Raw genomic sequence first — 25,779 nt, 5'->3', positions numbered from 1 at the left:
AAGGCAGAATTAAGGGGCCTTAGCGACGCCGAACAATCTAAGGTGTTACGTAAGAGGGTACGAGCAAAGTCTTACGAAGACTTCCTGTATTCTTGGCATCCTGAGGATTTGGTGCTAAGTAGTAAGCGCGCAGCACAGTCGCGCATACAAAAAGATCTACTGAGAATACACCAGGAGCGGTTCCCTAGTCATTTGGTGCCCGTTTGTTATAAGCCGCGTGACACCCGCATGCAAAGAAAAGATGTCTTAGTACCCGGTACCGACATCCAACTAGAGAACGCAGTTACCCACGATAAAGCCTGGGTACCCATAGAAAAGGTGGAAAAAATAACCTCCCATCCAGACTGGCGCTTGGGCTATTGCATGACAGTCCACAGCGCGCAAGGGCTTACCATAAAAGAAACCTTATGGATCATAGACCAGCGGCTGTGTTGGAGCAACCTTATCTACACCGCCGTAAGTCGTGTGGAGTATGCCAAACAGTTAAAAAGAGCCTGGGGTCCGCAACTGCGCTACGATAAGACGCCAGAGGACGTAGCCAAAGAGAACATTGCCAAGAAACTCCTTCGCTACAAGCGCCACGACGAAGGAAAGGGGTTAAAGTTCGACTTATGCGTGGACGACGTCTACGAGAAAGGCGCCCGCTGCGCAAAGTGTAACATAGCGCTACTATGGAGGTTTGACCCGAATGACGATCAGCAGTTCTCCGTGGATCGTATCAACAACAAGCGCGGCCATTGCAGAGGCAACGTAAGACTGACATGCCTAGAGTGTAATCGTGCGCGTGGAGCAGCACTACTCTGAGTCTTTGGGGACTATGAGCACCTCTTCCTTGACAAATCTGCGACTTGGGCCATTTAGGTAATACAACACGGGTTGCCCTTCCTTGGTGACGGACTTCGAAATCTCATACGTTTCCAAAGACCAGTTAGGATCTGTGGCTCTCTTACTGCCACCTTCGAGTTCCCCCGGCTGATAGAGGTATCTGACCACTATGTCGCGGGGGAGCTTTTTTTCCTTCAGTCCGACCGCCCTCGAACTTCTGACGTAGGATGTGTGTTCCACGTGTTTCTTTTTTATGGCATCCCTGGGTTTTATTCCCGTAGCCCTGGCCGCCTCGTTGTTCAAAGCCGCGACGACCTGGGGGAGCCTCTGAGTCCATTCCCTGTTGCGTTTGGACGGATCTTCCAGCTCTTTCCAATACTGGTACCCAAAGAGACGCTCGGCCAGGGTCTTATTGAATCTTTCGACAATGCTCTGACCCCTGTGGTACTCAGCTTCGGCTCTCCTAATCTTAGTGTCGTGGTCTTTCAGGGTCTTAGTAACCACGCCCATGAACTCTGTCCCCGCATCCACTTGCAGCAGCTTAGGCCATTTCAAGACGCGCTTATAAATCCTACCTAGGGCTTCTGCGACTTCCCCAGAATCCTTGCTGGTTATGGGTTCGGCGTCCTTGTATCTGCTTGCGATATCAACTACGCTCAAAGCGTATCTATAGGTCTTTCTTCTCACCTTGTCGTGCAGCAAGAAAAGCAAATCCGCTTGATGAACTTCATTAGGGGCATTTACGGTAAAGCTGGGCCTGGGAATGTACTTGGGCACGGGAAGATAAACCTGCCAGAGGGTTTGTTTTTTCAACCAGTTCTTAGCCGTTTCTTCTGATACCCTGGCCGCGGTCGCGAGTTTCTCGATAGCCGACTCTCCTCTCCAATAGCCTTCAGGCCCATAGTAAATCCTCTTGAGTTTGTCCTCTACGCGGCCCATTATATGAATTCCAGGACGAGATTGATCTTACGTCCGTTAAAATCCACCGTCTTTCCGTCCACTTTAATGGTGATGTTTATGCTTTCTACCAAATTAGACAAATCATAGCACAAAGAAATGGGAGTGTATTCTACTGGGTCAAATGGATTACCTTTGGGCAGAAACTTGGACATAAGAGAAGACTTTTTTCCATTGCTGTAACTATTGACCAAGTCGCAATAGACTTCGTAAGAGGATGCGACTTTCCATTTCACAGGTATGGCTGTGTTGGTAATTTCCTTGCCTGAGACACCTAGTAAAGATCCTAATGCATCAGCTTTTCCTAGGGTTACCGAGAAATTGTTAGGAAGATTATGTTTGAAGGTCATTTCGTGCGGCAGCCCTGTGGTGAGAGTATAACCGCGCTTGGCGAGCTCCTTAGCAAGGGTGATTGGTGTGTAATGTCCATCGGGTAGCATTACGCCTTGGTAATTGTTAGACCCCTTATGCACGGTGACCATACCATTGACTAAATTATACCAAGAATTGTACAAAGAGCAACTAACCAGCCGAACCTTATGGGCTTTGATGGGAGGATTCAAGTAAGTGGTAAAGTCATTCTTGTCGCTTTCCAAAAAGACGATCATTATATTAGATACGCCAAAGCCGCGCCTCCTGCCAGCCCTGCAACTCCTACGAATACCAGCTCATTGTCTTTTTGTTTCTTAGAAGGCTGGTAGTAATTCTTGAACTGAGGCTTTCTCATTCTAAAGTCGGGGTGCGCCTGTGCATAAAGTCTAAAGGCGTAGTCTGTATTTTCGAAGTTCTTATCCGCCTGCATCTTGTCTTGGTAGTTCTTATCCAACCAATCCCTGTAAGCTTGCCTTTTTTCATTCCAAGCCGCCACGTCCCTTTGATATTTCTCCAGTGCTAAGTCGTGTCTCTTCCTTTCGGCTTCGAGACTACTTCCGCCAGTTGCTGCCTTTTCTATGTACTTAGCCGCGTAATTGGCGCCAGTAAATGCTAAAGCAGCAATTAGTGAACCTCCTATTATAGCAGCCATTATACATTAAGGGAGGTACTTTTCCTTACGCAGGTAATCCTTTACCATGATAGCCCCGCCTACGGCAGCGGTCATTTTAGCAAAGTTGGCGAAGCTCTTGCTTGGGTCTTCAGTAAAGTCTTCTTTGAGCACTTTCTTACCTACCCAACCAATACCCGCAACGATGGAAGTAATAATGGCTGCCTCTTCAACAGTTTTCAATAACGCGGTTGACATTATATTACGAAGCGAGAAGGTTATTCCATCACGGGTATTTTGCTTCTAGGCTCCTGCGTCACATGTACGGGTTCTACTGTCGGCTTCGTTGCCCGCCATTGTAAGTAGAGGCTGCCTGCTGCTATAGCAACTCCTAATGCGCCAATGACGTACCCAGGATTAATAAAGGATTCCTCTTCTTTTTCCTCCATCTTTTCTTCCTTTTTGGCTTTGTTCTTTCTATTCATCTCCGCGAGCTTCTTCCCCGCGGCAACTCTGCCTGGAGATTTAGCCTTGGTAATCTTCTGCTCCTCTACTTGAGGGGTTTCCTCCGCCTTCGATCCACTCATTTATACTAAGGACTTGAAGGACTTGATAAGTAACTTATGGATGACTTGGGTAAGGACTTGATAAGTACTTAAGATGACCTGGGTAAGTACTTATGAATGACTTAACTACGTACTTGAGGCGACCTGAGTAACTCCCGTTGATGACTTAACTAGGTACTTGATCAGGTACCTCGGCAAGTGCCGCCTCAAATACCCTTTCGACTTCTCTGTCCTTCTTAAAGTCCTTCCAAGTTGTTCCAAAGAAACCTAGTACCTCCTTCAAGTCGACATGCTGAGCTACGTGAAGTGCCGCGGAGGCGACTGCCATTAACTTACCGCACTTCAAAGACAACCACCCGCAGGTTATCTTAAGTTCTTGGGCGATGACATAGTCCTCGCTTATGTCCTTCCGCAGTTGCTCCACGTCGTCTATGGGCAGCGCAAGTCCGAGAAGCTTGGTGGCAAGTCGGATAGCGGAGTCTGCTACAGCGTCCGTGGTCTTACTTGCAAGGGCGGCCTCGTACCTCTTATGGAACTTCTTGACTTCATCTTCTGACAACTTGTTAACTTGCTCATGGGTAAGTTCCTTGCCTATCATTTCTTTGCACTTCCCCGAAGACACAAGGATGTTAAGTTGTTCCTTAAGGTTACTTTCATCTAACAGTGTGGGGACTTCATCTATCAACTGCTCAATCTCCATATACATTAGGAGTTAAAGATCGCAGATATTTATGGAATACGGAAACCTCAAAGAAAAGATCATCTTGGAATGTTGGTGCGTTTTTAAATGCCGCATGTATTCGTGTAACTGTTCCTTGGATATCTCACCGCCGTAGTCGCTTAAGATGGTTTCCAGGTCAGACTTGCTGGGAGTATAAAATACGACCAGGGAGCCTATGTTTTCCCTAAAGGGCTTAGAGACACTGGTGAGCTGCTGCGAGAGCAACCAAACGCTAATGTTGTCATGTCTGCCGCTAAAGGCGAGCTTCACTAATTCGGAGGTGCGCCTTTTTACGTCGTCCCCGCAGGCGATGTCATCCAATATGAGCAAGGTTTGCGTATCTCTAGGGAATTGTTTATGCCAGAACTTAAGATGGCTGGATAACTCATTAGGATCCAGTATGTCCACGAAGAAGTCATCATCCTTTACGCCTACGCCCGTCCAGGTGCGGTTATTCACGTAGGTGGGGCAGAGCAGCATTATGTAGTCAAAACGGTATCTAAAGGGTCCTAATAGCTGCTCTACCACGAACTGGGTCTTTCTGCAGCCGGTGGGTCCTACTATCAGAGCGTTACAAGGCATGTGATCTGGGTTCATTATATTTCAGCAACGAAGTTTGCTTCTAGTGAAAGTCGCAAGACTTTCTGAACTGGTATATATGGAGCCCGTGGAAGCAGTAGAAAAGATAGTTAACATCGCCAAAAGGAAGTCAGACCTGGAGAGGACGGTCGAAATGCAAAGGGAGGAGATAGACCGGCTGAATGAACGCGTAAAGGAGCTTTATGAGGAAATGTGTGGTCTAAAGCGCGCAGAACGGTTTGGCGCGCTGATAACGATGGCAGGTTGGGCAAAAGAGTCCGTCGTGGACTTTATGAAATATCCTATGTAAATTGTGTGGATAAGTGTTCGAAAGTCATTTAAATGAAGCCTCAGAATGTTAAGGATAAAGTTGTTATCTAGTTAAGTAGGGTGCGAAACTATCTCAGAAACCACCTCAGAATGTTAAGGATAAAGTTGTTATCTTGTTAAGTAGGGCTGGAAACTATTCTGAGATGCCCATAGAATGTTGAGGAATGTGTTGTTATCTTGTTAAAGGATGTTAAATGGAGGCTAAAATATAGTTAAGTATATATGGACTGTTTGATGTGTAAGAGGGTATTTAGCACCAAGCAAAGACTGCAATACCATGTTGGGCATGGAGTTTGCACAAAGAAGCCAATTAGTAAGGTTTGTAAGGATTGTAATAAGGAATTCAGCACCGTTCAAAAGATGCAGCAACACCAGGAAAGACGCGTCTGTAGAAGCGCCTGTAAGGATTGTAATAAGGAATTCAGCACTCTTCAGGAAATGCAGCAACATCTGAAAAGAGGGGTTTGCTGTAGGACTAGGCAGTGTAGTTTCTGTGATAAGATACTTAGCAGCCGCCAACGTCTTCAGACACATAGAAAGAGGCATGAGGAGACTTATCGATTCCTTTCTAGGACCTACGACATGGAAGGAGTAGATTGTTACCAGTGCGGTGATATTATGAGTCGTTGTGAACATAAAGAGGAATATCTAAGGAACAGAATAGACTACCATAGGAAGATAATCCATACATTTCCTTTCTTTGAGCGCACCGAAGGAATTCCATGGACTAACAGAGAATATTGGAGGCAGGAGTGTGACCGCTGCGGATGCGTCAGAGAAGAGGAACACATCTCTGACTGCTTAACAAGATAACAACTACATCCTTAACATTCTACGAGGGTTTCTGAGATAGTTTCAGACCCTACTTAACCAGATAACAACCTCATCCTTAACATTCTGAGGGGGTTTCTGACAAGGATATATGATAGCCTACGCAGCTGCATTGGAGGATTCCTAATAACCCTTTCAATATATGGACTGTATTACATGCGAACCCCCCGCTGACTGCATCGTTAAAAAAGAGTCGCCGACCCTCATTGTCGACGAACCCCACTTAGATAATGCTGCGCCTAACCGCATAGGACCGAAGGAAGGATGCACTTTGCGACGTCAAACGCCCAGCGGCCATCCTTCTTCCCATACGACCTCAGATGCGTAAACTCCTGCCCCTCTATCACGTAGCGGACGCGATCTGGCGCCCACAGGCTGTACGTGACTTCTTTGTGGGACAGCAGCAACCGTAGCCTATCGACATCTTCGAAGGCTACGTAGTTTTTTATTTCATATGTCTCACCCTCCTTTAAGTCTCGCCAATGTATTTGCCTTACAGCGTTAAACGTCATATAATCTATGGAATATCTTTAAATGCGTCTTTAAAGTGTCTGTGTTCCTAAAGCGCTTACAGCACCACCTACAAGGCAGGCGAATTCCTCGCGCATACTCCGCGATGGCTCTGCAGATGCCGTCGTAGTCGTTGCTTATCAGCACCTTAAATCCATTTTCCTCGTAGCCGTCTAAGAGGCGGCGCTGATCCTCAGACAATACCCCGTTGCTTTTCGGAGTCTTTAACTCGATGCAGAATCCACGGTAATGCTTATGGGCGTTCAAAATAAGCAGATCAGGTTGACCGCGTTGGTAGCCCTTCTGCCAGCACTTTATGCGCTTGCCGTCCGAATCCTGCAGTTCGCCTAGGCCGGGTGCTATGAGCGTTTGAGGGTAAAAGCGGCGGATGTAATTTACCACCTTCTTATGTAAGTCAAACTCATTCTCGATTTTGAATATCAATTTGTTGGGGCCGTCAAAGCGCCGCTCTATCTCATACTTACCGGTCTTCCTTAATACGGGAAGGACTTCCTCAAAGACCCAATCGCGGAACTTTACGGCCTTGGGTAGTTTGGAGCTGAATATCAGTTCATACAACCCAGGCTCGGAGATAAACACGGAATGTGGGTGGATAGTAGAAGGGGAACGGTTTGGGACCCCTTGCACGTCAGCCCATCTTTTCTGGTACTTCTCAGAAACATGGTCTCTAATAGCCTTTTTGGTGTTCTCATAATCCAACGCAGCCGCCACTTCCTTCGCTTTAAAGTACAAAGTTTCGCCTTGCATTATGCATTGCAGTTTGGTGTTGTTGTTTTCAAAGACGCGTAACATGGTATATTAGACACATATTTTATCTTTTTTCCTTTTTTAGGATGAGGGAGCGCAGCGAGCGAATCAATATGCAACGCTCTTTAATTGGTTCATTTCTATGCTAAGCTGTGCGTCCGACACGACAAAGACGTAGCAGTTTATTTTGTCGCCGTCGCCCGCGGAGGCATTCTTTGTGCGCTTGATCTCCAAAGTGATGCCGTCTTGGGTGTTTACCAGCCGCAGACCCTGACCGTGCATAGATTCATCGTTCGTCGTGCGCATGTCAATCCACAGCGCATATTTGTCCTTAAAGAATTCCTCAGGGCTAATTTGGTCGCCAAACTTGCGCATTGCCTCCCTGTACACGTCTGCAGGCTTTATTCCCTGGGAGTAAACCTTGTTGGGAACGCCGTTGACATTTACCCCCACGTTAGTAATATTGGGGTTATGAAAGGCCTCGGAGTCGCGCTTGCCGGCCTCATAGGGCTTGGCAAACACCAACATCAACCCCGTGAGACTTCTTCTGGGGAGGTTAATGCTTTGGTTGATAACCTCATCCGTCTTGTCCAAGAAGCTGAACGTCTTGTACATCACTACGTGGTCGTATAAGAATGCCTTGCCGGAGCTGTATTCCATGCCGGCGCTACGGGCCAGCTCTTCGCTGTACACGGTCTCATACTGCAGCTCTAAGTTGGTGATAGAATAAGGATCAACAGCCCCGCTAATTGCGCTGTCCATGCCTCCAATGACGTTCGTAGTGTCCGCCAATGTTACCTCAAACTGTAACTCGGATAACTGTCTGGGGTAGTACACGCCATGACTTGTAATTACTTCGAAATCCAAGGGGATAACGTACTTGCTACCATAAGCGGTCTTTACCCTTGTTGCGTCTGCTACTGCGGTTGCTCCGCTGGAGTCCGTAGGCGCCGGGTTGGTGTCGCTGCGAAGCTTACGAAGAATAACGCTTCCAATTCCCTGCTCTATCTTTTGTGCACGGTCGAAGGCTGTTAGCCACAGATCCTTATACGTGGTGTACAAATCGTACCTGTTCAAGTCCAAGAGAGATTCCCCGGCGAACTTGATTCTCATCTTAGAGACGAGGTTCCTACCCACATTATTGACGGTATAGCGCTTGTCCTTGGTGCTTGGTTGTATTGCTAGGTCAAACCTTAAAGCCAAGGTGCCAGGAACCAATACTAGGTTATCCGTTAAACGGGGCACGCCTACGTACAAGGTTTCTCCAGGCTTTGCGCTGGATGGCGTGAATGTGACGCGGTGATAGGTGCGTTCTGCCTTTAGTCCGCCCACCTGCTTAGGTAATACGTTGGGGTTTAACTTTGTGCTTATCATATATAATGGAAGGAACGGATTTTGACCCCCTTACCGAAGAAGGTAGAGTTGATATTAACGACGATGAGTATGAGTCCTTGCTTTCTGATGACAAAATAAGCAGGCAAAGCCTTTTTGAAAAGCTAAAACGTAGGTATGGTAAAAGGGCTCACAATGCTATGAATTCCTTAAGGAATAAGTGGCGCAATAGGAACCCTGGTAAGACAATGCCAGAATACTTAAGGCTCAATGTCTTAAAACCAACGCAAGATATCGTCGTTAATATCCCTAAGATCGACGCAAGTTCCTACATGGATCGCTTATTACGTTCAACCGTCCCAGAACCACCCAGTTCAACATTGATCTCAGAACTCCAAAAGAAAATGGAAGCCGAGTTGGAGGCCAATAAAGAGCCGGACGATTTCGAGAGAATCAAGGAAGAATTCCCAAACTGGGATGCAACGAAGGTTCAAGTAATGTACGATACTGAAAACGAATGGGATCGCGAAGTCGTAATAGCTAGGCTAGCAAGAACCGGCTCAAAGCCATACGTAATTAGAGATATCAATGGCAAATACTATGCAAACAAAAACATCCCTAAAACACTCAAGGACGCATTAGGAAAGCCTACCTTGCGAAGTCGGTTGGAGGAAAGCGCGGCAGACACTGCAAAGGTGGTCCAAGCATTTAGCTCCTACGTAGACGAAGTCGCTCAAGAACGGCAGCAAATAGAGCAACAACTGCAAGGCAACATAGTAGAGGAACAAGCTGAAGAATTAATGCGAGCCGCTGAAAGATATGAGGAAAAGGAAAACGAATTAAGGTCGGCATTGGAGACAATCGAAGATTTAAAGCAGGTAATGGATGAGAAAGAAAGTGAGTACATGAGACAATTCAAGCTTACCGTCGATTCCCACAAAAGGGAAGATGAAGACAGTAAGGATAGAATTGGTAAATTAATACATGAAAGGGATAAAGCCAGATCAAACTTTGACCGCGCAGTGGCAGACATTGGAGACAGAGACGCTGAACTTAGGCGCGTAGGGATATTATTAGAGTCCTCGGTAATGCGGGAACGGCAGCTTAACACGGAAATCAACACCAAAGAAGAGCAAATTCGGCAAAGAGACCAGGCCATTGAGGACTTGGAGGGTCAAATACAAAGGCAACGGGAAGTCATCGAGGACCAAAACCGCTCTGAAGAGGAAAGGGAAGCGGCTCAAAGGGAATTAGAGGCTCTTCAGGAAAGACTGGTGGAATTGCGTACGCAAAGAGAAGGCTTGGAAAGGGAGTTGGGGCTTATCACCAAGGAAAAGATAAAAAAGCTCCTGGTGAAGTATGGTATTCCGCTGGCATTTGCGGTCGTTATTTCGAGCGTAGTAGGAGTAATCTTGTCCGCGCTTAAGGCTACAGGCGCGGGCGTAAAGAAATTAGGGGCTGGCTTAACCGAATTAGGAAAAAAGATGGCAGCCGGCTTGCCTGGGCTGCTTGGTAGCGTTCTTGGCCTGGCACTTAGGGCCGGCGGGGAACTGTTGAAGTTCGTGGGGAATAACATTTGGATCTTGGTCGTAGCTATTGGGGTGGTCCTCCTGAAGAAGATGAAGGCTTAATCTTATCCTTATCATCGGGCGGCGTCCTGCTTTGAGGATAATGAAAGACGGTATTAGCACCGCCCTGGTAATTCGGAACTAGCGGCAATACACTTATGGTAGAAATGGGTTTATGACTCCAAACTGCATTAACAGGCCTACGAGCTATGCGATTTATCCCAAACTTGCCGTCATCAGAAGTGACTTGCGACTTAGCATATTTACAATTGGCTAGCATATGAAAAGTCACTGGCGTTAGGTCTTCAGTGGACCTAGTGTAGGGCTCCATCGAAAAATGGGTAACTTTCCTGGTGTTCGTTGAAGTTCGATAAGGAAGCAGGGGCTTATTATTTTCATCGATAAGCCTAAACCCCACATTTGCATGCGTATTTGCATTAATGCTAATAGTGCAAATGACCAATGCAGTCCCCCCAACCTCAACCCACAGTCCAACGTCATGCCAAGCGCCGTTGTCATATCCCTCTTCATCTAAGCGGTGGGCATAGCGCGTTTCCCTCACGTATGGATTCATATATTTAAAGCATCATCACCGTCAAAACGCTGATGGTCATGTGGTTATAGATAGTATTCCTTTGATTTTCTATGCTATTTATGCAAACGCTCCCGGAGTCATCTACGCGCATTTGTAGCTTTACTTTCCCGTGGCAGTCGGCAACTAGGTGAAAAGTCCAAACGGAAAGATTCTCAGAGCTATTCGTTGGCGGCTCTACTGAGAAATGCGTAGGCTCTCTGTTGTTCGTCTTCGCGCGCATGGGCTGTAATACTCCATTGTCGTCGCAGAAACGAAATCCTACATTCGCACTGCTAACGGCCCCCAAAGAAATGCTGCATATTATCAACTTCTTTTCTGAGTAGTTCAGGTCCACGGACATCCCCGTGACATCAACCCAAGATGCCTGGGTGTATTTTTTCTTGCCTGTGTAAATCGTATAAACACAATCTACTCCAGCTACGTAGGGGTTGTTCATCGCCATATATAATAACTTAGACCAACGCCTGCGGTGGCTAAGCCGTCTTTTAGTAAGTTATGGTCATATTCCTCAGGTATCGTAGGCAGAACCTTCTTCTTGATTACGTTCTTTGGTTTCCCTGCAGGATTCTCTACGTGCTCCTTCTTTGGCTTCTCCACGAAATGGGGAATGTTTCTAAGAGTGTCAGAGTTCACGTCATTCACCCCAAACTTCATGTCTTTGGTAGCTCGTTGAAGTTTGCTGTTGTAACCCACGACGGAATCGGCGTTGATGACCAAATTACTTGGCATTAGCCAACAACCGGGCGACAAGGCGTAATCTAGCCGCACTTTAGATTGCTGCACCGCAAGTTGATACCTTTGAACTGACTTAGAGATCTCGTTCTCGATAACAGCGCTCTCGAAGAGGACAAGGAATACTTGTTGCGTTTCCTGCGACGCACCACTGGCATCTACGATGGGGCTGCGAGTGCTAACCTGGGCCCCTAGAATGCAGTAGACAAAGGCTTCGATGCTTCGATTAATCCTTGCTAGGTTTTTCAGTCCAATGCCCTTCGCGGCAAAGAAAGGCGCCCAAGCATACTTCTCTTTGCTTTCTACGAAGTAGATTAGATTCCCTTTCGTTCCGCTGCCTCCTAAGTCGGAGAATTCGTAGGAACTGGGATACCCCATACCCGGCGTTTCTATGCTGGCACCAACATACGAAGCATAGGTGTAAGTCTCTCCTAAACCATGGGCGGCACCCTCTTTGTTGCGAAAATCAGGGTTGGTAAGCTTAAACTCATTCCTTAATCGCTCCCATGCGACTTTGTCATATTTGTTATCCTTTGGGTTAAAGACAGTGTCACCAGGAAGCGGCGCTCCTAACTCAAACAATATCCTACGAATAGTAAAAGCAACGTGGAATCTTAGGAAAGGAATATGGAACATATCCGCGGCTATACCGCATCCTTTAGTAGCAGCCCAGACATCAAAGTTTAACTGCTGCGGCCAATACCGCATGTTGGGACCTGATAACCATTCTCTGGATTCTTTCCCTGAGGTATGGTTCATGGCAGTTTCTCTAAAGATGTCTCTGACTTTTGTCTTGAAAGTCGTAGGACCCACGGGAATCTCCAAAGAGGTAACCATCTTAGCAAAGTCATCCGCTCCACCTTTGTTGTCGTAAAATGGGTAATTCTGGGTGGTCACTAATAGATTCTTTGGGAAGTTTGGTTCCTTTTCTACCGTCTTCCTATGTTGAATCTTAGGATGCTCGGCGGTCGCCTTTGGCTCCAAGTCCGCATGACTGTACATTCTTTCGCCGTTGAAGTAAATCCCATCGGGTCTTCTTTCGAACTTACTAGGGTCTGCATGTGGAAACATCTTCCTAAAGGCCCTCCAGTTCCAGTAATCCTTGTTGTCATGATGTGGCTGCTCCTCAATATCATTCCCAAAAGCGTCGTACATTAGTATATATAGTGGATGTTATACCATCAGCACCTCCACTTTATCCTGAACTTCCTAAGGAACCTAACGAACTAAACGCAGAAAACTTTCGTCTTAATAAGTCAAACTTAATCCTAGCTTACTTGGAAGGGCAAACAAAACACTACGAAAAAGTTAGGAAAAAATACGTCAGAGCCCGGAGTACGCTACATAACATTTCGATAACTTCAGGATCCATATCCGTTGTGTTAACGGGCTCCGGCGTTGCTACTTCGCTTACTGGACCGGGAATAATTGTTGGAGTTCCTTTAGCCGGCGTTGGGGCAGCCTGTGGTATTATTTCTGCTGTTGCTACGGGCATTATGAAACAGTTGTCAAGCAAAATATCCAAGCATGACACGACAATAGCTCTGTCTAGGGCTAAAGTAAATACTATTACCGATCTTGTCTCAAAGGCTTTGCGTGACAGAAAGATAGATGATGTAGAATTCTCGCTTATCTTAGCCGAAGAGGAAAAGTACGAGAAATTAAAGTCGGACATAAGGAACAAAAAAACAGTCGTAAAAGATCTTTCCGAGGAATCTCGCAAAAAAATCTACCAAGAAGCAAAAGAAGAGCTTCAAAGAAAACTCGCTCAGTAAATATTTACTTTGAAAAAAGCAAAACAGGAATTTGTTTACATATTGAACGACAGTCTGGAAATTACGCGTAATTACTCATCAGTAAGGGAATCATCGCGCGGGTAATACCCGCTGCCGACGCATACATTTAGAGGGGCCTGAAACGCAGGTAATACCCGTGAAATTCGATGCTTAGTGATTCGGATTTCGCGAGTCCCCCTTACTGCTGCTGGAGCTGGGGAGGCCTAAAGTCCCGAGTTCAAGCCTCGCCGTAGACGCATTTGGACCGGTTGCTGTGAGTGAAAAAAAAAGCCTCCCCCACTCACAGCAACCGTGGGGGGAGGGGTGGAAAAGATAGAAAGTGCGATTCAACCCCGCGATGGGGGGTTTCGCGATTGGAAAAGTCAGGGGGTGTCTCGGGACGCTGTCCGGAGTTCACCCTCTGGTGGGTCGTAAGAAAGATATATGTGTATGTACTAGAGGGCCTCTGGCGCGGGATGAAATAAGCCCCGTAAGCCCAAAATGCAAAAAACCCCACTGGGGATAGCTTGGTGTTCTGCGCGATGCATTCCCCAGTGGGGTTTCTGGCAAAATAAACGCCAGTTTTGCATTTTTATTTTCTCGGAATCCATCCTAATAGGGGGTGGTTGGGGTCTATTTTGTAAAATATTTCGTAAATTACGTCAGGGTAATAAGGAATATCCTTATCCAGCCGACAAAACATCCACTCGGCTCTGCTCATATCAGAAACCTCGGGAATAGACTTACCGGTAATTTCAGACAAAAGATAGGGAATAGCTTTGTAATATTTCCCTAGTTTTAATTTTTTCAGCGTTTTCCGTAGACTTTGTGGGGTTGGCTCTTCTAAGTGGTCTATGATTTTCTTCCTTACTTCGTTGTTTAAATATACCGGTCGATAACCTTGGATATGACTCATCCAGTCTCTAAAGTATTTTATTCTTTTGTATGGGGTCTTCTTACGACCTCCATTGGCGTAATACTGCTCTCTGGTAGCATTTGGTACGGCATTACGAATATTCTTACCACACTCGTAACACTGTGCTGACGTGTCGTCTTCTATTTGCATTTTCTTACCACAACAAATATACTTATTTGGCTTAGTAGGTACAAACTTGGGTTTCAAGCACTTTACACAGAAATCATAAGCAAACTCTTTACAATCTTCGCACTCCATATATAGACTAACATATTTAACTACATAAACACGGGATGCGGGTAATCGCGGTACGAATCGAGGAATTCACTTTAGACGTGTAATCCTCCGGTGGTCGTTGCGCTGGAACCCCCATCCCCTATACTACTCAACCTCCATGGCTATTCATCTAGATATCCATCAGTATCCATTGCTATCCATGAGTATCCATAAGTATCCATAGGTATCCATCAGTATACATAGGTGTTTATTGCTAACCATGAGTATCTGTGAAGATCCATTATCATCCATCAGTATCCATAGGTAAAATCATGGCTATCCATAGGTATCCATCATAACTATGCATTAGTATCCATGGCTATCCATTAGTATTCAGAGTTATCCATAGGTATACATCTGCCTCCATGGCTATTCATAGATATCCATCAGTATCCATTGCTATCCATGAATATCCATAAGTATCCATAGGTATCCATCAGTATACATAGGTATTTATTGCTAACCATGAGTATCTGTGAAGATCCATTATTATCCATCAGTATTCATAGGTAAAATCATGGCTATCCATAGGTATCCATCATAACTATGCATTAGTATCCATAGGTATCCATGGCTATCCATTAGTATTCAGAGGTATCCATAGGTACCCATGGCTATCCATATGATTGTCAGTATCCATAGGTATTTGTCAGTAGCCATAGGTATTCATTAGTATCCATAGGTATACATAGGTATCCATAGCTTGCTGAATTTACAATGAGATAAATGTTAGACATTCAAAGGCTTCGAATACAGTAAACACCTGCACATAAGAACCTAAAATTTAAGAACCTGTTAGCTTAAAAATATGAAATTATGATCCATTTTTATAAGAACCTATTTACCCTAAGATTTGAAACAGGTTCTTAATTTTTAAAAATGAACCGTAAAGATCTCCAGGAAAATATGAAACACGACTCTATTGAGAAACAATTTTAAATTAGTTTTTAGTAGTCTATGAAAACCATGTAAATTGTCATAAAATTAGGCTCATGCAGCTTATATTATAAGTTGCTGTGTCTCTTTGATGTCATTTCTTCACTAGTAAATCACCCATTTGTCCAAGTTCAATTCGAACTCAAATCTTAAAAGGGTCATACAAGGCCTGTTTTTACATTGAATTTATCAACATTCCATAACTGGACCAGTTGATTGGTATTGTATCTTCCATATAATTTTTTTAAATCTTCCATATTTTTTAAAGTTCAAAAATTGACAGAGTTCTGCAGTCATTTGCTGTGACCAACCAGGGATGATGTATGATGCATCAATGAGGTCTGGACATGTTTTCTTTGCTCTTCGTTTTATTAATTATTTTTGGCTTGAGTCGAGGGATTTTCAATAGGCATTTTGTTCAAGAATATGAACAACGTGAGTGGAAAAACATTGGCCAGGTCAAAACTGGAGTTTTGCCTATATGACACTTCGGTCAAATATAGAAATCATAAATCTGCGAAGCAATCTGACTACATGAGGAGTACAGCAATTAACAGAGAAATCAAAACTCATGAAATTCAAGGAATACAATTCGAAAAACACCCAGATAGTTTAATAATTTAGTACCGTTGTGAACTACAGAATCAGGCGATAAAGATATGTAGGTTGATGAAGGATCGAGCGGGCAAATATAGAAATCATAAATCTGCGAAGCTATCTGACTACATGAGGAGTACAGCAATTAACCGAGAAATCAAAACTTATGAAATTCACGCAATACAATTCGAAAAACACCCAGATAGTTTAATAACTTAGTACCGTTATGAACTACAGAATCAGGCGATAAAGATATGTAAGTTTATGAAGGATCGAGCGGGCAAATATAGAAATCATAAATCTGCGAAGCTATCTGACTACATGAGGAGTACAGCAATTAACCGAGACATCAAAATTCATGAAATTCACGCAATACAATTCGAAAAACACCCAGATAGTTTAATAACTTAGTACCGTTGTGAACTACAGAATCAGGAGATAAAGATATGTAAGTTTATGAAGGATCGAGCGGGCAAATATAGAAAACATAAATCTGCGAAGCTATCTGAGTACATGAGGAGTACAGCAATTAACCGAAGAAATCAAAACTCATGAAATTCAAGGAATACAATTTGAAAAACACCCAGATAGTTTAATAATTTAGTACCGTTGTGAACTACAGAATCAGGCCATAAAGATATGTAAGTTTATTAAGGATCGAGCGGGCAAATATAGAAATTATAAATCTGCGAAGCTATCTGACTACATGAGGAGTACAGCAATTAACCGAGAAATCAAAACTCATGAAATTCAAAGAATACAATTCGAAAAACACCCAGATAGTTTAATAACTTAGTACCGTTGTGAACTACAGAATCAGGCGATAAAGATATGTAAGTTGATGAAGGATCGAGCGGGCAAATATAGAAAACATAAATCTGCGAAGCTATCTAACTACATGAGGAGTACAGCAATTAACCGAAGAAATCAAAACTCATGAAATTCAAGGAATACAATTTGAAAAACACCCAGATAGTTTAATAATTTAGTACCGTTGTGAACTACAGAATCAGGCGATAAAGATATGTAAGTTTATGAAGGATCGAGCGGGCAAATATAGAAATCATAAATCTGCGAAGCTATCTGACTACATGAGGAGTACAGCAATTAACCGAGAAATCAAAACTCATGAAATTCAAGGAATACAATTCGAAAAACACCCAGATAGTTTAATAATTTAGTACCGTTGTGAACTACAGAATCAGGAGATAAAGATATGTAAGCTTATGAAGGATCGAGCGGGAAACAAGCGAGTTATGAGCGTTTCTAGTATTGTAGAATCGGGAATTTAATCCTACGGGTCCTACACGAGGAGCGAGCAATTATAACACTTACGATTTTCTGTGTATCCAGTTGACAAAACACAATAAAAGAATCGTTGTAGCCCAGTAATAATAGCTCCTTATTGTTTCCCTTTGAGCTTAAAACTATCTTCAAATCCATTTGATTGAGAGCAACGGGTATTCATAACGGCTTCAGCACATAACAGTCCGCCATTTTGTTTTTTTCGTTTGTTAATGCATAACTTCCGGTTTAAATTTGATAATGCGCATGTGCGAAAAAGCAGGAATGTGGCTTCCGGTTATTGGAGTTTTTAATACCCATTGTATTTCGTCGAGCATGCGCAGTGAGAAATGAAGGCCCTGGGTACGAGATTGACTTTTTATGATGACAAAATTGCCTAATATTCCACTGCAGCGGTTCAAAATCGTGTACTCTAGATGTTCGATAAAATTAATGAAATGGGAAATCAAATATAAAATTTCCAAAATGAAAAATGAAAGATGGGGGAAAAAAAAGGAAAATGAAAAGATGTGAAATGAAAGATAGAATATGAAAAAATGAAAAATAAAAAAAAAAAGAAATGAAAAAATGAAATAATGGAAAAATGGAAAATGAAAAAATGGGAAATGAAAAATTAAAAATTAAAAAATGGGAAATTAAATATGAAAAATGAAAAATGGGATATAAGACAATGGGAAATGAAAAGATGAGAAATGCAATAATGGGAATTGAAAAAATGGGAAATGAAAAAGTGGAAAATGAAAAATAATAAAATGGGAAATAAAAAATGGAAAATGAAAAATGGGAAATGAATAAAAGGGAAATGAAAAATGGAATATGAAAGAATGAAAAATGAAAAATGAAAAAATAAGAAATAAAAAAATTAAGAAATGGAAAATGAAAAATGAAAAAATGGGAAATGGAAAATGGAAAATGAATAAAGGGGAAATGAAAAATGGGAGATAAAAAAATGAGAAATGAAAATGGGAAATAAAAAAGGAAAATGAATAACGGGAAAATGAAAAATGGGAATTGAAAAAATGGGACATGAACAAATTGGAAATGAAAAATGGGAAATGAAAAATGGGAAATGAAAAATGGGAAATGAAAAATGGGAAATGAAAAATGGGAAATGAAAAATGGGAAATGAAAAATGGGAAATGAAAATTTTGAAATAAAAAATGGGAAATGGGAAATGAAAAATGGGAAATGAAAAATGGGAAATGGAAAATAGAAAATAATAAATGGAAAATGGAAAATGGAAAATGAAAAATGGAAAACGAAAAATGGGAAGTGCAAAATGAAAAATAAAAAAACGGGAAATGTTAAATGAAAAGTGAAAAAATCGGAATTGAAAAATGGTAAATGAAAAAGGGGAAATGAAAAAATGGGAAATGAAAAATGGGAAATAAAAAAATTGAAAATGAAAAAATGGGAAATGAAAAAATGAAAAATGAAAAGCGAGAAATGTAAAATGAAAAATGAAAATATGGGAAATGTAAAATGAAAAATGAAAAAGTGGGAAATTAAAAGAGGAAATGAAAAATGGAAAATTAAAAAATTGGGAAATGAAAGATTGGAAATGGACAATGAGAAAAAAGATTGAAAGGGGAAGCTAGAAAATGGGAAATTAAAAAGGAAGTAAATAAAATTTCAAATTGAATTGTATTAAATGGAATTTTATTGTGGGAAATAAAATCAGAGGAAAAATACAACAAATTTATTTTGTTTACATTAGAATATTCTTTATCTCCTCCAGAACGATTTGGTAGTAAGATGTACCTTTTACCTTTTTAATTACTATAAGAAAAAGATGAACGCAAAATCTACCACATTTTGTTTGATTCGTGAAAATGCATCTAGAAAACCTTTATTTAAAAGTATTTGTAAACAATTTCAATTTAAAATAGTAATACACCTTCTAAAATACGCCTTCTAAAATAGGGTAAATACATAACTTACATTGAAATTTTGATTCGTTTACCCAACAAATAAACTAAATTTTTAAATTGCATTAAATATATTCATTTTCCAACAAAAAATCGCACTTGCAATAAGAAATTTAAAAAATTAATCAGAATTTTTGGTTCATCAAAACTCACTTCTAAAGAAATATTAAAGCATTTGTTGACAAATAATCAAATGGATCGAGTATTATTAATCAAAAAAGGACACATTTATGATTTTCAATTTGAAGGTATTACAAATCACTTTAAAGTTTAAAATTTTACAGTATATAAATATTTTGTTGATTACCAAAGACTTGCGACAAAATAGCCCATTTAGCTACAAAAATTTAAATTTAGTTTCGTTTAAACGCATCTTTAAGACAATGATTTGAAGTGTGTTCGACATTGTTAAATACAGTCAAGTTATTCACAAAAGCTTAAAAAAAAACAGAAAGTTATAAGTTTATTCAAAAAAACGAAAAATTCTCCATTATGAATTGATGTTTAATAAAATCAACAAAAGGGAATAAAAGGTAAACATATCAAAGGCCATTGACGATGCAGTCATTATTTCGTATTTTACTATCATGTTATACCCTTGTAACGCATCCGAAATTGATAATTTAGAATAATTGTGAGGAGCGAAAAAATAGAAAAATTGAAAAATCAGGTAATAATCAACTAATCTAAAAATTTCTCCATTTATGAATTGATGTTTAATAAAATCAACAAAAGGTAATAAAAGATAAACATATCAAATGCCATTGACGATGCAAAGTCATTATTTCGTATTTTACTATCATGTTATACGAAAAGGAAGAACTACGCTTGCAACGCATCCGGAATTTATAATTTAGAATAATTGTGATAAGCCAAAAAATAGAAAAATTGAACAATCAGGTAATAATTAACTACTCTAAAAATTTCTCCATTATGAATTGATGTTTAATAAAATCAACAAAAGGGAATAAAAGGTAAACATATCAAATGCCATTGACGATGCAAAGTCATTATTTCGTAATTTACTATCATGTTATACGCTTGTAACGCATCCGAAATTGATAATTTAGAATAATTGTGAGGAGCGAAAAAATAGAAAAATTGTAAAATCAGGTAATAATCAACTAATCTAAAAATTTCTCCATTTATAAATTGATGTTTAATAAAATCAACAAAAGGGAATAAAAGATAAACATATCAAATGCCATTGACGATGCAAAGTCGTTATTTCGTATTTTACTATCATGTTATACGAAAAGGAAGAACTACGCTTGCAACGCATCCGGCAATTTATAATTGAGAATAATTGTAAGGAGCGAAAAAATAGAAAAATTGAATCTCCATTTATAAATTGATGTTTAATAAAATCAACAAAAGGGAATAAAAGATAAACATATCAAATGCCATTGACCATGCAAAGTCATTATTTCGTATTTTACTATCAAGAATTACGCTTGCAACGCATCCGGAATTTATAATTGAGAATAATTGTGAGTAACGAAAAAATAGAAAAATTGAACAATTAGAAAATAATTAACTAATCTAAAAATTTCTCCATTTATAAATTGATGTTAGATAAAATCAACAAAAGGGAATATAAGATAAACATATCAAATGCCATTGACGATGAAAGTCATTATTTCGTATTTTATTATCATGTTATACGAAAAGTAAGAACTACACTTGTAACGCATCCCGAAATTATAATTTAGAATAATTGTGAGAAGCGAAAAAATAGAAAAATTGAACAATCAGGTAATAATAAACTAATCTAAAAAACCTTTCTTATTATGAGCAGAAATAAAACATTACTTAAATAGCATCGGAAATAAAGTGCTATTAAGAATACAATTTTGTTTTTCAAAATACATGAAGGTTATTTATATTTAAAGTACCGGATCGACTTTGTTGAAAGCAATGAGGTAATGCTAAAAATGTTTTTATTTGATTTTTATAAATTTCTATTAAATATAGATGAAAAATCGTATTTCAAGTATTCTAAAGCTTTATGATCACTCGAATTCGAAAAACTTTACAAAATATGATTTACTTTTCAATGAAAAATTTGAAAGCAATACAGTCTAATTAGCAGCAACGGAAAAAATAATTTAAATTCAATCATAAAAATATAACTTTTTAAATTTATAGTTATAAATTTGTTGAAGAACATATTGACTTTAATTTCTCCGCGCTTCAAAAATCAGTTATTATAAAACTGCTTTAGATATCTTGACTTTGTGTATTACTACAATGCGAAAAGAAAAAGGGCACTAACAAGCATCAATCGATCATAATCAAGAAAAAGAAAAATGTAATGTTTTTAAAACAAAAAACCTACCATTAAGCACCAATTGAACTTTAGACTTCTTAAGTTTTAAAAAAAATCAAATGTTAACAATGTATCAGTTATATTGATTTTCACTGTTACGATAATTTTTATAGGAAATTCCTTTATCTTCTCGTACAATTTGGAAATAAATAGACGCGTTAATGTTTTGAAATTTCTTGTAATTGCACGAGCATCTAGGCGAGTCGAATAAAAGAACTTTCAAAACATCACGAGTTTCTATTAATTCCAAATTGTACAAGAAGATCGTGCGATTTTTCGTTTGTAGTTCACTCAACAAAACTTCAGTAAAAAATGTGAAGCGACACCGTTCATTTTTTTCAATTGGCGGTCGATTTCCATTCCATCGTGCAACTAAAATGCATAAAAAAGATTATTTCTTACGGCTTTAAAATTTTATTTATGCTTTTTAAGTACAAAATGTTAGAAAATAATTGTGTTGACATTATTTTGGCCGTGTTGCCATATCGACTTACTTCGGTACTCCTACGGAGTACAATTAACTCTATAATTGTACTCCTCTCGACCAATCATGGTCGAGTAATTTTGTTGAGTGTACTTTTAAGAATGAAATAAGAGCACTAATACCAACGACAAAGATAAATAAACACAATTTCTTTGCTTTCCTAAAAAGAATCAAGTAGAACTATTTTTCTTATTTGTTTGGAACAAATATCAAAACAATCGAAGCTTCATAAATAATCAAATCACTTCAAATGATATTTTGATATTTTTTATTTTTATTTTGTTTATTACGTAGTAAATAAAATTAAGGAAAGGCAATTACAAACCACAAACATAAAAATCAAGATGATCAGATAAGCAAAAATTTAAGATAAATTATTTCTTATTTCTTAATTGTAACAATTCAATTTTATGCCCCAAAGGGCATATAAAACTTTAATTGTTACGTTAATGTATAGAAACAAATCTAATTTAACAACCTTACAATCATTAATTCGATTACAAATTCGAAACCAAAAATGGAAACTTACAAACAAATAACTGATAATCAAATTTAATCAATGCATTTAAAAAGGGAAATTTAAATAATTCGTTCGACAATGTCCTAAACAAAGAAAACATAATAAATTTTTTTTCAAAATGAGCATTTAAATGCTTTAAATAATATAAAGGTTTCATTGAACACTTAATTATAAGAATTTCTACATACCAAATTACAGCATTTACCAACAACAAAAATTAAATCAGTATTTATTACATCCCGTAGAGTGAAAAATCAAGAGTTTGAATCAAGTTAAAATTTTAAAATTTCATGAATGACTTCAAATTAAAACGTCAGCAAACATAAAAGCTAAAATTATAAATATGCAATTATAAATATGGTGATTTGTTTTCATAGATATTTTTGAAAACTCTTACATTTCAAATTTCAACAGCGTTATTGGCACAATTTTAAATTATATTAAAACGTTTTCCAACAACCGCGGTTAAATATTCTAAAGAATTTGCTAATATGCTAATGATCTACGTACCGTAATGCCAGCTAAATTATACCGAAAATATCTGCGTGAAGAAGTTTTAACCTTAAAATGCTAGTCTTATTGCACTTTCTGTGAACTTGTCATAATTTCCAGGAATGTAAACGAACTCAACGTTCTAAATTTATTAAAAACTCAACAAGTGTTACAAGACTTTGCTTTTTATTCAACATCAGCGGTTTGTATCTGAAAAAATGTAAATAAGTGGGCTAGTTTAGTATGGAAATTTGCTGTACACAGAAATACCTTTTTAGGTTGTTATAAATGTTCAAAGAAGCGTACTCGACGTTCAACAAGAAAAGACGCAAGCTCCACACATACTGGAAGAAGCCATCTAGGAGGCTCCATAACTGTGATATGGCTTTGTACACTTTTATTACTTTAAATACATGCTCCACCTTGATTTGTCGTCGTGACAAACACTTGTTGAAGCCCCTTGCCCACCTTCTTTCCCTTGGGTTCAGCAAATGTATTTGATTTGCTCTTACGGCCGTCAGCAATGGTCCACCATCAGGATAAGCCTTCTTCGCTAGAAGTTTTGCACCTTGTGGTAGGTTCAGAGGTTGTCCTTGTCCAATGTGGGTCATCAGCCAGTAAGATGTCGAATTGTGTGTACTACCAAGAAACACGGCTTGAACATATCTCAAGTGTCCAAGGTTATCAATGATAAGTTGGGTGTTGAAACAGTGGTAGTGACGGTGCCCACTATAGAACGATCTCTTGGGCTCTGTTATGGGTCGGTATATCTCATGCGTATTTTTCCAAAACAACCATGTCTGTCTTTGTATTAGAGAGAACACATCCCTGCCATCAAATTCACTGCCACGGAAGCCTGGACGAAGACGTCTATTTAACGGGACGTTTTGTATGTCTAACGGAGGCTGGAAAGCAGACAGAAGTATCAAAATTGCTAGTATTTAAAAAAGCAAGAAACGTATATCCTGAATCTGCATCTCAAATTCAAAGTAACTACCAGTCAAACTTCTATTTTTTTAATAATTAAAATCCAAACGTGCAACTTACACCGTTATTATAATTAGTCCAGGCTGTTTAGGGTTTTGCACTTCGGAATTTTCTGAGCATTCAGTGCCCATGGAGTGACAATTGAGTTTCGCTAGTTTACTTGATTATTTCTGATAAACGTTTTGTCAAGATGTCACAAAAAGATTCTCCAATACCGGGAAATTCGCATGGGTTAGGTAAGTAAACAATTTTTAAAAAGCACATTTCTGGATTTTTGCGACAAATTAATTTTATTCTCGTTTTCAACTTATGGTTTGTAATTTTAAATGTGATAGGATCACTACCAAAGCGTGCTAATGTTGGTGAAAAGGAAATTGAATTTATTTCAAAATGCTACAATGAATGTAATAGCGAAGAGTGGCCTGAAATCCTACAGTACTTCAAAGAAAGAATCCTAGAGGCACAACTCCCTCATCATGTTGTGGCACTCTATCTGTAGAGCCCACTAGCAAGTCGACTGATAACCAGAATAAAGAACATTTTGAAGAAAATGTTGGCTTTTCCGACTGAACCATAGACTCCATGAAGTATGCAGAGAAGAAAACGCCTTCCCAGAGAAGACAAGCAGTGAAGGACAAATTAGAGGGAGAGTATGTTGCGTCATCATCATGCGAGAGCGAGTTTGATGAAAAAGATGACTGCTTTGCCGGTACGAACAAGGTATTTAAAAAGAGGAAGGTTGACAATGCAACAGAAACCTAAGCTGCACATAAGAAAATGTGCGAAAAGGCTTTGGAAACGATGAGTAAAGTAGATGCTGTTTTAAGCAAGGTGGATAAGAATGACTAAGCTATAAAAAAATGGAATCAAATCTTCAGTCTCGACTGCTATAGCGAGCTGGTATATCGTCACTTCTACTCAAAGATTTGTAATTTACAAACGCTGCTGTTGAATAAAACTTCTTTAAAAATCTTGTAACAATTTTTTTGAGTTTTAAGAGAAGAAAACTCGCTGGTGCTGTCCTATCTCCGGCTTCTCAGAAGTTTCATATGTATTACATATATGAAACTTCTGAAAAGCCAGAAATAGTCCAGCAACAACAACAGCGAGTTTACTTCTCTTAAAACTAAAGATAGCGTTAATAGTTTTGTAAGCACGTTTTTAGAATGGCAAGCGTTTTAACGCTGAGTTCGTTTACATTCCTGGAAATTATGACAAGTTCACAGAAAGTGCAATAAGACTAGCATTTTAAGGTTAAAAATTCTTCACGCAGACTTATTTCGGTATAATTTAGCTGGCAGTACGGTACGTTGATCATTAGCATATTAGCAAACTCATTAGAATTTTTAAGCCCGCTTGTTGGAAAACGTTCTATTGTAGTGATTAACACATTGGACTAAAATTAGAAAGACAATGCAATCAAATCCTACCAAACGCGTTCTATGTTTTTACTCTTCTTCTTTACTTTTTTATATACACACCGAAAGGATATTTTATTACGATGTTTTATTCTTAACGTTTCTTACAGTGTTTAACTTATCTAAACTAAATATGATAAGGCTTTCAGATTCTTAACAATTAACTGGAGTCAACAATATTATGGTTTGGAGGTTAAAATTTGATAAACATAAAAGTAATATTCTCAGACTATCAAAATTTTCAGTAGTAAAGTGATTTGATTTTTTACTTCTGTTAAAGGTCACAACTAACCAAATGGACTAAAAATCGGCCGCGAAATAGACAAAAATAAACGCCGTTAATTCGCATTTTTTACTGAAATTTTGTTGCGTGAACTAAAAACAAAATCGCACGATCTTCTCATACAACTTGGAATTAATAGACATTCGTAATGTTTTAAAAGTTCTTTTATATAATTCGCCTAAAGATCATGCAATTGTAAGAACTTTCAAAACCTTACTCGTATCTCTTATATACTAA

The 25,779-nt window shown here is 39.5% G+C and overlaps 2 protein-coding genes across 10 annotated transcripts in view; both read right to left on the bottom strand.

Annotated features, from left to right (window-relative positions):
* Window positions 1–25,779, bottom strand: part of LOC148912443 (uncharacterized) — a 141,054-nt gene that overhangs the window by 41,228 nt on the left and 74,047 nt on the right. For 5 of the 9 annotated variants that reach the window (XM_089027247.1, XM_089027244.1, XM_089027248.1 and 2 more), the window contains exon 1: window positions 17,132–17,297. In XM_089027247.1, the coding sequence (XP_088883373.1) occupies window positions 17,132–17,239 (108 nt within the window). In that variant the 5' untranslated portion in view covers window positions 17,240–17,297. Of the gene's footprint in view, window positions 1–14,377; window positions 14,970–17,131; window positions 17,298–25,779 lie in introns of those variants that run through there. The other 4 variants (XR_016119253.1, XM_089027241.1, XR_016119254.1 and 1 more) reach the window with 3 other exon arrangements.
* On the bottom strand, window positions 7,163–8,363 carry LOC148912448 (uncharacterized). Its single transcript, XM_089027234.1, has one exon. It carries the CDS (start codon window positions 8,180–8,182, stop codon window positions 7,178–7,180), a length of 1,005 nt encoding a protein of 334 aa, XP_088883360.1. The 5' UTR covers window positions 8,183–8,363; the 3' UTR covers window positions 7,163–7,177.

This window comes from Actinia tenebrosa, unplaced genomic scaffold (genome assembly GCF_029948245.1).
Source record: "Actinia tenebrosa isolate PJP-AT-01 unplaced genomic scaffold, QUT_ActTen_1.0 PGA_scaffold11__36_contigs__length_13525064, whole genome shotgun sequence".
Taxonomy (NCBI): Eukaryota; Metazoa; Cnidaria; class Anthozoa; order Actiniaria; family Actiniidae; genus Actinia; species Actinia tenebrosa.
This window is presented reverse-complemented; position numbering and strand designations above follow the sequence as displayed.

Bases quoted from the DNA above. Each gene is read 5' to 3' on its own strand.
- LOC148912448 (XM_089027234.1), bottom strand. From the start codon at position 8,182: ATGAGAATCAAGTTCGCCGGGGAATCTCTCTTGGACTTGAACAGGTAC.